Here is a 12,649-nt window from a genome sequence, read left to right as displayed (position 1 = left end):
CAAAATGGTCGCCCCTTAATTCATATTCCAAACGCAATATTAACCTAAATAGCGTGTTTATACTAGCGGGGGTGCATAGAACATATTACTGTAAAGATTTTTTTGGGGGGGTTGACTTCCTCTTTAAAATCTTACAACAAACAAAGAAGCCAGAAGAAACAAATCATGACACAAAGTAAACTTGACGGAAAACAATGCCGTTCATTGCTATTTATGCGGCATGCAGTGAAGTCAGAAGGAATGAGGATCATCTAGCGTAATTCGTTTGTCTTCACATTTTGGAATTGAATGTGCACACAAACCTGAATTCCTACACACACACTTATTCTCCCTCCTGGTCCCTCTGGGGTGTCCTACTCCACAGGGATCAGTTGGAGAGGCCCGGCTCTTTTATGAACATAATGCATTATTAAGCACCTCAAACATCTCCTGGGCCTTTGTTTATTACTGCTCTTATTAATCACTTGTGCATAATCACGTCCCACCCAGAGAGCTTTCATTCCCCATCAGCTTTTATATGCCCTTATTTTCCAACAGACTGCCACAAACATTTACAGCATTCCTCCTCCTCCACCCCTCTTACCCTGACTGTAGGTACTCAGCTGCACAATTACAATAAAGGCAGCTTGCTGTGCCTTGCAGGCCTCTCTGCGTGTGCCTGTTTATGTTTGGTGGGGGTTGAAGAAGGACAACCATTCTTAATGCATTTCAATGGCTTTCAACTACTGAGGTCAGTGCTTGCTGATTTGATAATTTCATAGCTGGAGGGAGTTTTCACTGTGAATATGGAAGAGATTTACAGGCCTCGTATAACAGAAAAAGACACGCAACGCAACATAACAGAGCTGACCCCGGGCATTCGTGAACTAAGCGGCGTCTTGGGGTTCCTTGGCCACTTGAGGCCCCCGAAAAGAGTGAGGATTTTTTTTTATAAACACATTAAACATATAAACATGGTGAGAGGGGAGCCCCAAACCAAATTCTGCTCAGCAAAGAGGCTCAAACAGAATTCCGCTCTTACTCTGCCCTGCAGTTCCATTCGCCACCACTAGCAAGCACTGTTGCTTGCCATAACATTTTCAACTTACGTTTGTGCGCACACACACATACACACGTTTACACACTTAGTGGGGTGTATTCAGAACGGAATCTTCACAAAGTCTGATGAGCTCCCCGCTCAGATGAAAGCAGCTCTGTTCTAAAAGAGAGAGGGAGTGGGCTGGACCCTGAGGGAGGTGTGTGTGCGTGCGTGCTTGCGCGCGTGCGTGCGTGTAGTGAGAGGAGGCGAGGAAGCGCAAACACCTGGAGCGTCAGTCTCTGGGCTACGCCCCTGGCGACAGGGCCTCGCTGATCTCACAGAGGCGGCAACAAACGCTGACGTTCAAACAACTCACACACATTCCAGGAGGGAAGAGCAGAATGAGATAGCAAGAAGGAGAGGTAGAAAAAGACGTGGGAAAAGTTCGGCGCATCTCTGGGAAGCTGATGAACTCCGGCAGAAGCTGCCACAATTTTTCTAGCGCTGGCTGATCACAACGTGTTTATCAAGCCTGATCAAAACAGTGCGGGGGTGATATAAACATTGTTTGGGAAACACTGTTAACAGGCCCCTTTCAAGACTAAGACTGGCTTAGTGTGCGCCGCTTGAGAAGATGTCACAGGCAAATCAAAATAGAGCACACTAATGAAACACTTCGGTGGATTGACATCTCAGCTTAGGGGCCTCATAAAAGGCAGGAAGAAGAGAACAAAAAACACCACTCAATAACTTCCTTCAAGAAGTTTTCATTTCAAGAGGAGTTGATTTCTTGCTTTGCATTTACTGCCTCATTCAAGGTGTGACTGAACTGCAGCGTTATTTCCAAAGCATATCAGTACCACGCTATGGAGGACCAAAAATGCCTAAATAAAATAAAGAAATGAATGAATAAAAGTGAAAATAAAAAAACGGATATAAAAATACGGTTAAATAATTAAATACAAAATGTAAAAAGAAATAGAAAAATTATATACATATATATACATACATATATACACATATACACATAGAAAAAAAAAGAGATTCATAAAATACAAATAAATACTGCATACAAATAAATGTGGAAATAAATACAATATATAAATAGATTTAAATGTCAATCGATGAATAAAAACGCTCTGCTCTCATATTTATTTCATGCTGCATACGCTGTCAGCATGAAATGCGTCATGAAATGTTATTCAAATGAGGGGGCGTGTCTTGGGTTGGACTCTGCCGTTGTAAACTGCCTTTCTGCTCCTTTTCATTCAACGATGAAGAATAGCATTGAATAAGAAAGTTTGTCCAAACTTTCGGCCTGTACTGTATATACATTTGTCATTTTTATTTCCATTTATATTTTGTATTTAATTATTGAATTATATGTTTATATCCGTTTTTATGTATTTATATTTATTTATGTATGTATTGAATTTTGGCACGCTTGCGCTGGACAAATGTACGGGGTCATTCTTCAAAGACTGAGTGGATAACTACTATGTGACCAGATGTTAATGATAGCCGCGTGCAACAGGTCACATATTGAACGCATGTCGTGCCCCACCTACATGTTGTTCATTAACTGTGACCTGCTCTGATTGGACCAACATCACACGGGCAAATGCGCTCTATGGGAGAGACACTGTCAAATGAAATAATAAGAAAGCGAGAGAAAAAAAACACACCCATCAATGAATAGTAATAACTGCATTAAGATTAACGAGCATGTCGTGTAATGAATGATTACATCTGTGAAAGAATCAGAAATACACGAACTGTACGGGGTTGGGGCAAGAGAAAGGGATCACTCTGTTGTTTTTGAGAAGCGTGGAGAAATGAAGCGAGGCCATAGCCAAATGACTGCCCTGCAGTAAACCTGGAGGAGCCATCCATTCTCAAGTAGGATGGGAGTTGTGACCTTGGATACCTGCAGCAAGATGTACAGTGACAAACCGGCACAGAATAATGTAGGCGATGCCACAAGCTGCAAAAACAGGAAGAGCTCCCTGCAGAAAGAAAATGCTCTGACATCTGATTGGCCATCTAGTTTTTTTTTTTTTACTGTGTGTTTGTCATGCTGTGCCCTGTGATTGACGAGCGATCAGTCCATGGCGAAATCAACTGGGCAAGGCTTCAAGCGTTTCCGTGTCCCTGAACGGGATGAGCAGCATCAAACATGCACACAGACTTGAAATCAAGAAGTAACAGCCTGCTCACAAGTGATGATGGTTGCTTAAATATTTGTGTTGTCTTACAGATCAATATGATGACGTGCAAAGTGTGTAACACGAGCAACAAAAGGCGTGCAATTAACTGATATCATTTAAATGCAGTAAATCTGTGTACCTCCTAAAACCAACATTTCTGTCATTAGAAGCGGAAGTTTTGTCCAACCGCAACTCATTTGCTGCCATCAGAATGTTCAGGAATTCACTGACGCCCTGACGCCGCTTCTGAAGGTGTGTGTATTCGAGGAGGCAGACAGCGCTCCCCGCCCATTCATATCCCAACGCAGCGTATGTTATAAAGCAATCAGTAGATCGTGCCTGAACTGTTTCCTGTTCTTGTACTATTGCCTGACGAACTGAGAGATCCGGCACTTCTTTTTTGGATGGTCTGAGTGATGAAGCGGTGCGCGCTTGGAGCGTATTTCCAAACGCACCCATGATTAGGGATTAGGGAATGGGGATTTGTTTTTTGTTTTTCCTTACTTAAGAAAAAAAAAAAGAAAAAAAAAAGGGGAATGGGGATTTGGAGGGTGATTCAGAGCTCTACTTTTCTTGATCATGATTTTTGTAAAATATTCCCCAAAAAACGGTATATATTATAAATGTGTACAGTATGTTATTTTTCTTCTTCATGATGCATTTTTTTTTGACTGGTATGACATAATCTGGAATGACAGTCAAAAAAATACAGTAATTGGTGCTATGAAACTTGATTGAATTGATAAATTAACAGTAAAATAATGTTGCAATCTTGACTTATTTTAATGTTCATAAGTGTTCTCTTCTCCTGTTTGACTGATCGACGCAAAATTGGGCCTACTTGGCATGAAAAAAAGTCTCAAGGACCCAAGAAAGAAATTTAACAGGAAGTCAGCCATATTGGTATGAAGGGGCCATTTTGTGACATTCCAGGCAAGCTCCCACTAATTCACCAATCACAAGCAAGTATGCCAGACAGATGGGCGGCACTAAACTGCGAAACCTTGTTGCGAGTGTGAATGATGATGCTAAAAGAGGGCAATCAATGGCAAATTTATCACTGCTTTGATTTTGATAGAGGAGAATATATTAGTAAGATTTTCTGTTAAAATTAATTAGTTGAAAAGTGCAATTTTTTTAAATTTTATTTCCACATACTGATTGATGATAACCCTCTTGAGTAACTATTTTAACATAGCACAGTTTGTATCTGCTCTCAATCGGATTTGTTTTTACAATATGTGTTATCTAGTGATGCACCGAATATTCGGCCGAAATAAAATTAAAGCCGAAAGAATATGAAAGAAATAGGTTGTGGTGACGCAAGCAAAAAACCGCTGCAAGCAAGCGTCTGTTTGAACGCGGGGGTGAGTGTCCGCCTCGCTTCTCGCTGGCTTTTCACCGTGTGAGTTTGCACCGGCCGTGTACTGCAGTACAGGTGAGCCACTCTTTCTCCCGCAGAACCTTCCCTTCCCTTTTTAATTATTTTTTTTATATTAGAGCCCCTCGAACGCTTCCACTTTTTCCACCGGCATCCCTGTGCCCGTGCTAAATACTTTAGCTAATGCTAGCACTATTGCTATCAACAGTTTTAAACACGGAAACACTTACTGCTATCTCCGGGTGGCAACAGACCTGTACAGGACGCTGGGTGCGACTTTGCAGTCCATTCTCGAATCCTATTAGCTGGTGCAAACAAATGTATTTATTTATTTTTCCAACGAATATGTGAATGTGCGGATTTTAAGTGCGCCGCACCTTGTCCCGCCGCACGCATCCGTCCCCGCCTGGGCGAACTACATTGACTATAAGGTGCAATCGCACCACCAGAAAATGGTCAACCCTCGTTTGGTGTTTAATGTACCATTAGCCAACATGTCTGCGGTGTGGGCACATTTAAATTTATATTTTTCTTTGTTAAAATGCCACTGCAAAATAAATATTTTATAATTTTATTCTATTTTTTTAAAATTATAATAAATGCAATGATAGTAAAAGTTTGCATTATTTTTTTTCTGCTTTTCGGTTTCCGCATTTTTCAGTTTCGGTTTTCGGTTTCGGTCAACCATTTTCATTTTGGTGCATCGCTAGTGTTATCCCAAATTAACCATGTCTACTAGCTTTTATTAGGTTACTTTGTAAAATATGTTCCTATATCAAATTCTGAGGTTTGACTTTCATAATCATATACTGTAGATAAAAATGCTAAATTATTATTATTTTTTTTACATTCAAAAAAACCCACCCACTATGTTAAGCATATGGCTTGTGAATGAATTTGTGTGACAATACCAAGTAGAGACAGAAACAGAGAGAGACAAAGAGCGACAATATCAAGTAGGTGGCTTCAAGGCAAAAGGAGACCTTTAAAAGTCAGCTGCTGCTTTTGCTATTTCTCTGTCGCAGACTTTTATCTTGCATTCATTGAATTAGTGAACAGCTTTCTCTACTCCTGCCACAAGTGTGTCTCTGATCTGGAATGAGATTGGGCCATGTTTTGCCGCAGTCTGCTGCAACACAGCGATGGTCTACATATGGATGGGTGGGCACTGAAATTGTTGAGAAACGCAACAACAAGTGTTTCGCCTTCGTCCCTCTTGTTTTTCCCCAATTGGCCTCATCAGGCCCGCGTTCCACATGAAGCCAGACTTCAGTGGGGATTTTAATTGGCCCTCTACAATCAACAGCCAAGCTCCTCAAGGATGTGTTCGCTCCTCAGCCATGTTAAGCAGTCTCAAGGACCTAGGCTGGGTTTTGATGTGGCCTCACGCAGAGCTTTGGAAACCACTCAGATCACGGACTTCTAAAAAATAGATAGAAGCCACAGGGTGCGCGGCTTTATGCATCTCATATCAATGTGCAAGCTTAAGAGCAATATTTTTGGATTTGTTGATATGACGTGTAACCATAGTGGACAGCTTGCCACATTGGGGATAACAGATGGGGAATTAATTGATCTCAATAGAAGAAAAAATATTTGCAGAAGTGAACCATTTCAATGTGGTACTACTGTTTCTGCTGGTATTGTTTGGGAAGATAAACATCTACAGTCTTGGTGGGGGACTCACCTGGGGCCTCAATAAGCTGTTTGTAGATTCCTAGGAATGCAGACTCAGCCTCTTTACTCCGCTTGTTCAGAGCGACCACCTGCAGGGGAAAAAAATGCCATTAAGGTAAGTATTGGTGGATATAATGTGTACATTGGCGGCGCATGATAAACAAGCACGTATGGACTTTAAATACTTTCGCCAAGAGAAGTGCAATATTGTGCAGAGCAGTTTCTATAAAACATTCATCTTTATGCAGTGTAACAAACGTCAATGCCCAAAACATACAAATCAAATTGCAACCAAAATGATGTGAAAAATATACCACTCGAGTCGCAAAGAACTTTCGTCACGTAGAAGATTCTGGGTGTGCTTAGTTTGGAGGAATCCTTTCATGGCGTTACGCGAGTAATGTAAATATGTTTCACGCATGTTTGTTCTGTGTCAGTGACAAGTTGACAACAGTGCTTTAGAAAATGTTATACTAGTTTAATGTTCACAAATGAGTATAAGGTTGTCAAACTAGTGCGTTAATTTTGCGTTGAAGTTCCTTTACCACCACTATTTTTTTTTTACCGTACCATTAATGACCGCCCCCCTACTTGGTAAGCCTGTACTGGGGGAATTCCAGTTGCAACGTAGCAGACACGCCCACATCAAAATTTTGCAGTAATAAGTTTAATAATAATTAGAGCTGTCAAATGATTACATGTTTGATTAATCACAATTAATCACTTAATTAAAAAGGCTTTTTAATCAACATTTTTTGCCCGCCAAATTTGAAGAGCACCTGTTAAATGTAAATTAATGAATTATGAAGACATCTTCAACATTTTTTGATCCACTGCACGCCCTCATCCTCCTGTTTTTCTAATCAGTTAATTACTTGCATAATTTAAAATGGAAAAAAAAAGACCCCAGTAGTTTGACATGAACAAATATTCTGGATTGCATACGCAAACATTTATTAAAATGTTTAACTTTAATGCATGTAGCTATGTTTATTGCTCAAACACAACCTGTGCTACCTTTAACCTAACGTCGAGCTAAAGGATAATCTGTGATCAGAATTAATAGTGCAATTAATATGCGTTAATACATGATTAATGCGATAATTATTTGTGATTAATTAATTAGTTAATGCTTTAACTTTGACAGCACTAAAAATTAAATTAAAATGTGCAGAATTTCACAAGTTACTTCATGTTAAATATTAGGTAGCTCTTAATATGAAAAGAAAAATGCACTGAGCTGTCACTAACGTCTTACAAATGTAATTATGCCATCTAGTGACAGAAAAATTACCTCAACAAAAATCAATAACACTCGTTTTTTACAGTACAGGACATCTTTTTAATTTTATCTCACTTTTATAAATTATTATGAAATAACTATCAATGACTAAAATTGTAAATTTAGAACAGATGTAAAATTTGCGATTAATCATGAGTTAACTATTGAAATCATGCAATTAATTACGATTAACATTTTTAATCACCCTACAAAAACCCATACAAATGAAATTTTTACATCTGTTTGACCATGAAAAAAAATTACATTGTCTTTGCAGTTCATTTATGTTTTATGATGCCGACTGTAGGACCCGCAAACTATTTGGATTACAGAATCCCCCACTACATCTCAGACTAGTTCACCGATTGCAATCCTGCTACATCACAGATGTTTCGATACAAAATATCTACCTCATCAAGGCAACAGATTCCAATGAAAACTTGACACAAAAAGTTACTGGTGTGAGTACACATTTGCAACGCACCTCCAACATGTCCAAAAGGCAACGAACGAGATGACGAAGGAAACTGGAATGTCTGTTGGAAAAAGTTGTGACCAGAAAAGGTCCGCAGCTACAAACTCTTGACGAAATGTTTCATTCGGCAATCGGCAGTACACAAGGCAATCAAGCTGGCAAAGCTGCTAGGCTTTTAATGACCTCATCGATAGGCATGCAATGTGTTTAACTGAGTTTCAATATAATACAGCATGTGAGAGAGGTATTTCAATGCTAACTATGACACCTTTTATTTATCCCATTACTAGTAGCATTCATATACAGATATACAGTATACCATATATAGTGTTGAATTCCCTTTTGTTTTGTATGTCAGTTTTACAGTAAACTTCAACAGCGAGTGACAAATAAACAGCTTGAAGCGAGCATTTGTGATTTGTGTCTTACGAGGAGAACCGCGTGACACGTACACACATGACGATAAAAGGCACATGCATGTATTCAGATTCTGAAAACTATTTATCCCCTGAGGCACAGTGGCATAATAGACACTACAATATGTAGAGTCATTTCTATATTCCGACTTATTTGTGTTTAGAAAGTGGGTTTCAATAAGTTGAAGTATGTTAAAAATTAGTGGGAGGGGTAAAAGTGTTTTTTTTAATTTCTCTATATGACCGATGCATTGAGTATACAACTCATATGATGAATGGGGGATTAGTGTTTTTCTACTGTATTCTGTATGTTTTAATCAACTTAATCATTTTCCTCAGCATTTATTCTGCTAAGATACACTATGTGAGGTGATATTTGACCTGGTCGTTGTCATCCAAGGCCTGCGCAAGACCGCTCGCGAGTGACAGTGACCATCGTCAACAGCAGCACCTGCTATCCTCAGCTCGGTGGGTGACGCAAACCAATTAGCAATTCATTAGGAGGGACAAAAAAAGTTAATTAGTTGCCACCTGGCTCCGCGGAAAGCGCACCTCCACTCGAGTCGCGAATAATGTGGGTTACATTTGAGTCTAGCACCAGCTCAGACCTATATGAACTGTTTACAAACCCAATTCCCCAAAAAGTTGGGACACTATACAAATTGTGAATAAACTGAATGCAATTATGGGGAAGTGCCAAATTTTTATTTTTTATTCAGAATAGAACATAGAGAACAGGTCAAAAGTTGAGAACATTTCTAATTTAAAGGGAAAACTATGTTGATTTTAAATTCCATGGTGTCAACAAATCTCCAAAAAGTAAATTTTCACCACTGTGATGCATCCCCTCTTCTTCTTACAACAGTCTGCAAACGTCTCAAGTTTAGAAATAGGAATGCTGTCCCATTCTTGTCCAACACGCGTCTCTCTAACTGTTCAACTGTCTTGGGCTTTCTTTGTTGCACCTTCCCCTTTATGAGGCGCCAAATGTGCTCTAGAAGTGAAAGAAGTGGACTGCAGGCTGGCCATTTCAATACTCGGACGGATTATTTTCCTAGCAGCCATGATGTTGTAATTGGTGCTGCATGTGGTCTGGCATTATCGTGTTGAGAAATGCAAGATCTTCTTTGAAAGTGATGATGCCTCGATGGGAGCATATGTTGTTCTCCAATCTGAATATACCTTTGTGCATTGACGATGCCTTTCCAGATGTGGAAGCTGCCCATGCCACACGCACTCATGCAAGCCTATACCATCACAGATGCAGGCTTATAAAGTGAGTGCTGATAACAACTTGGGTTGTCCTTGTCCTCTTTAGTCAGTATGATATAGCGCCCCAGTTTTCCACAAAGAACTTGGAATCGTGATTCGTCTGACCACAAAACAGGTTTCTACTTGGCCACACTCCATTTTAAATGAGCCCTGGCCCAGAGAAACGCCTGCGCTTCTTGATCTGCTTCTTCTTTGTACTGTGGAGTTTCATCTGGCAACGGCGGCTGGCACGGTGGATTGTGTTCACCCACAATGTTTTCTGGAAGTATTGCTGAGCCCTTTTTTTTTTTATTTCCCTTACAGTAAGCATTCCTGTTTGCGGTGCAGTCCCATTTAAGGGCCCGAAGAAGAAAATTCGGCCTTGACCCTTACACACAGATTGTTCCAGATTCTCAGAATCTTTGGATGATGTTATGCACTGTAGATGATGATTACATCAACCTTTTTGCAAATTTTCACTGGTAAACACCTTTTTGATATTTCTCCACTATCTTTCTGCACAACATTGGAGGAATTGGTGATTCTCTACCCATCTTCGCTTCTGAGAGACACTGCCACTCCGAGAAGCTCTTTTTATACTCCAATCAAGTTGCCAATGGACCTCATTAGTGGTAACTGGTCTTACAGCTGTTTTTTTTTGCAAAAAAGTGCAATTGACTTTTCCAGCCTCTTATTGCTACCTATCCCAAATTTTTATGTATTTTTATTTTATTTTTACATTTTTTGGCACCATCAAATTTACAATCAACATATTTTTTCCTTAAAATTATACATTTTCTTAGTTTAAACTTTTGACCTGTCATCCATGTCGTATTCTGAACAAAATATTGAAATTTGGCACTTCCACATAATTGCATTCAGTTTTCATTCACAATTTGTATAGTGTCCCAACTTTTTGGGAATTGGGTTTGTACCAAGTTAAAAGGAAAGCAGAAGGTACTTCTCAATATCTTCAATTCAAATTGCTCTCCACCTGTATATAGCAGTTGCCATTTCTGACTGTTTATTACAGCCCTTACACACCTCAATGGTATGATCACAATTGAAAAATAATAATTTCCCAATGTCTGAAGATGTTATGGTGATGGTGGTGTATTGAGACTGTTTAGTGGGGTCATAAATAAGGTGTGTGGGGAAAAAACAGGCATGTGGAGCCTTTGATTTACTGGAAATGTCTGCCGTCTTCCCTGGGGAGGCATAACGACTGCATCATGTTTAAAGAAATATCATAAAGACCAAGCAACTCACTCCTCCCCATCACTGCCACTAGGAGCAGCTCAAAGGAGTTCATGGAAAATGTAAAAGGCTGGCGCCCAATCAATACGCAGATGCAATAGTCTGTAGTCTCAACCAACTCCCTTCAACATTGTGTTGTTGTTTCTCTTGGCTTTACCTCCATTTAAATCGACTCCACCAACTGATCCCTTTCACACAAAGTGTTGGTGTGGCTGGTTTCTCCTCAAATATTAAAAAATTGTACGGCGTTTTGTATGATATACAGTGCCCCCCCCCACCCCCCCACCCCCCAAGGAGCACATAATTATCAGAATGTAACTTCAAGCTATTCACACATCCAGGATATCAAACTGTCCAGTTAAAAAGCAATAATGAGTGTGAATTAATTTGTTGTGCAAATGAGGCAGACAACAAGTGGAAAGTAGAAGCAACAAGCTCAACAAGATGATGATGATTTTGTTGTTTTCTCTCATCTTATCCCTTCTGGCTGATAACTGGCTAGTTTTACTCAGTAACTATTTTTCTTTTTTTTTACCCAGTGCCACTAGTAGTATCTTAAGGAGGTATTTGCAGCCCACAGAAGGTGCTCGGACACTTAATTTTGCAAAGGAAACTACCAGAGCCTGACAGATTGACCTGGAGACCGTATACACGACTGAGCCATCTTATAGATTGTTTTGGTAAGTCTACCATGCACTTTGAATTTTAATATGAATGTAGTCTTCAGTGGATGAATTGTTTGGGTGTTTACTGATTGTTGTTACATTATTTCTCATTGTTACTCAAATAATTACATGTAATCAATGCATTTTTTCAAATGGATTTAATTATCAAGATCTGGGATGTGTAGTCTGAAAATTCCTTCACTATGGCTTGTGTCATGTCAGATCAACTCATTTTCTCCCCCAACACGTATAAAAACGTTCTATTTTAAATATTGCCATGGTCCCAAAAACATATTTATATGTTTTTTATTTTCAATGCTAGAGCATACAGAAGGTTTTGATGCAGCCTTTGACCTGAAGAGGACGGTTAAAGCAATGGTAGTTATTACAAAAAAACGGCCAGCAGGTGGCAGCAGAGTATAAGAGCCAGGGCCATGTTGCAACAAGCTCCTTTTGACAGACAGTATTTTCAAGAAGAATTTGAATAATGATGAAACTTAGCTATATTCTAATGTTAATTGCTGCAAAAATATCCTATTTTCTTATAAAAGAAGAGACTAATCTTTCTTTTAGTAGGTTCCATTTTTTTATAGCAATATAACACAATATTCTGTGGGCCTTGCAAAATCAGATACAATCCAGTAAAACAGCGGGGAGCGGAGGGGGTTGCTTCAGTGAAAATGGCTGGGAGTGAATGAGTTAAGTAATACAGTATTCAGGCCAAATACTATATATATATATATATATACACATACACACACACACACACACACACACACACACATTTATTAATGCTTCAGAGACTTTTTGACTAGGGATGGGCAAGTACAGATATCAGGTATTAATATCAAGTCGATACCAGGCCTTATTTATGATCAGGAACTAGAAATTTAAAGATTACAAAATTGCCATTAGTTTCATGCAATTTTAAGGAAATGTGCTATATATATGAATATATAGGTCATTGTTTTGTTTGTATCAAATGTACTAGTGGTTGAGTTGAGTACTCTCACTGGAATC

At 39.3% G+C, this 12,649-nt stretch overlaps 1 protein-coding gene across 4 annotated transcripts in view; it reads right to left on the bottom strand.

Annotated features, from left to right (window-relative positions):
* cux2b (cut-like homeobox 2b) overlaps window positions 1-12,649 on the bottom strand; it is a 120,246-nt gene that overhangs the window by 31,302 nt on the left and 76,295 nt on the right. For all 4 annotated transcript variants that reach the window (XM_086076562.1, XM_086076564.1, XM_086076565.1 and 1 more), the window contains exon 4: window positions 6,294-6,372. In XM_086076562.1, coding sequence (XP_085932688.1) covers window positions 6,294-6,372 — 79 coding nt within the window. The remainder of the gene's footprint in view (window positions 1-6,293; window positions 6,373-12,649) is intronic.

Source organism: Leptonotus elevatus, chromosome 5 (assembly GCF_054856555.1).
Source record: "Leptonotus elevatus isolate MCC_2025b chromosome 5, RoL_Lele_1.0, whole genome shotgun sequence".
Lineage (NCBI taxonomy): Eukaryota > Metazoa > Chordata > Actinopteri > Syngnathiformes > Syngnathidae > Leptonotus > Leptonotus elevatus.
Note: the sequence above shows the minus strand (reverse complement) of the source record. Positions and strands in the feature narration are given on the sequence as shown.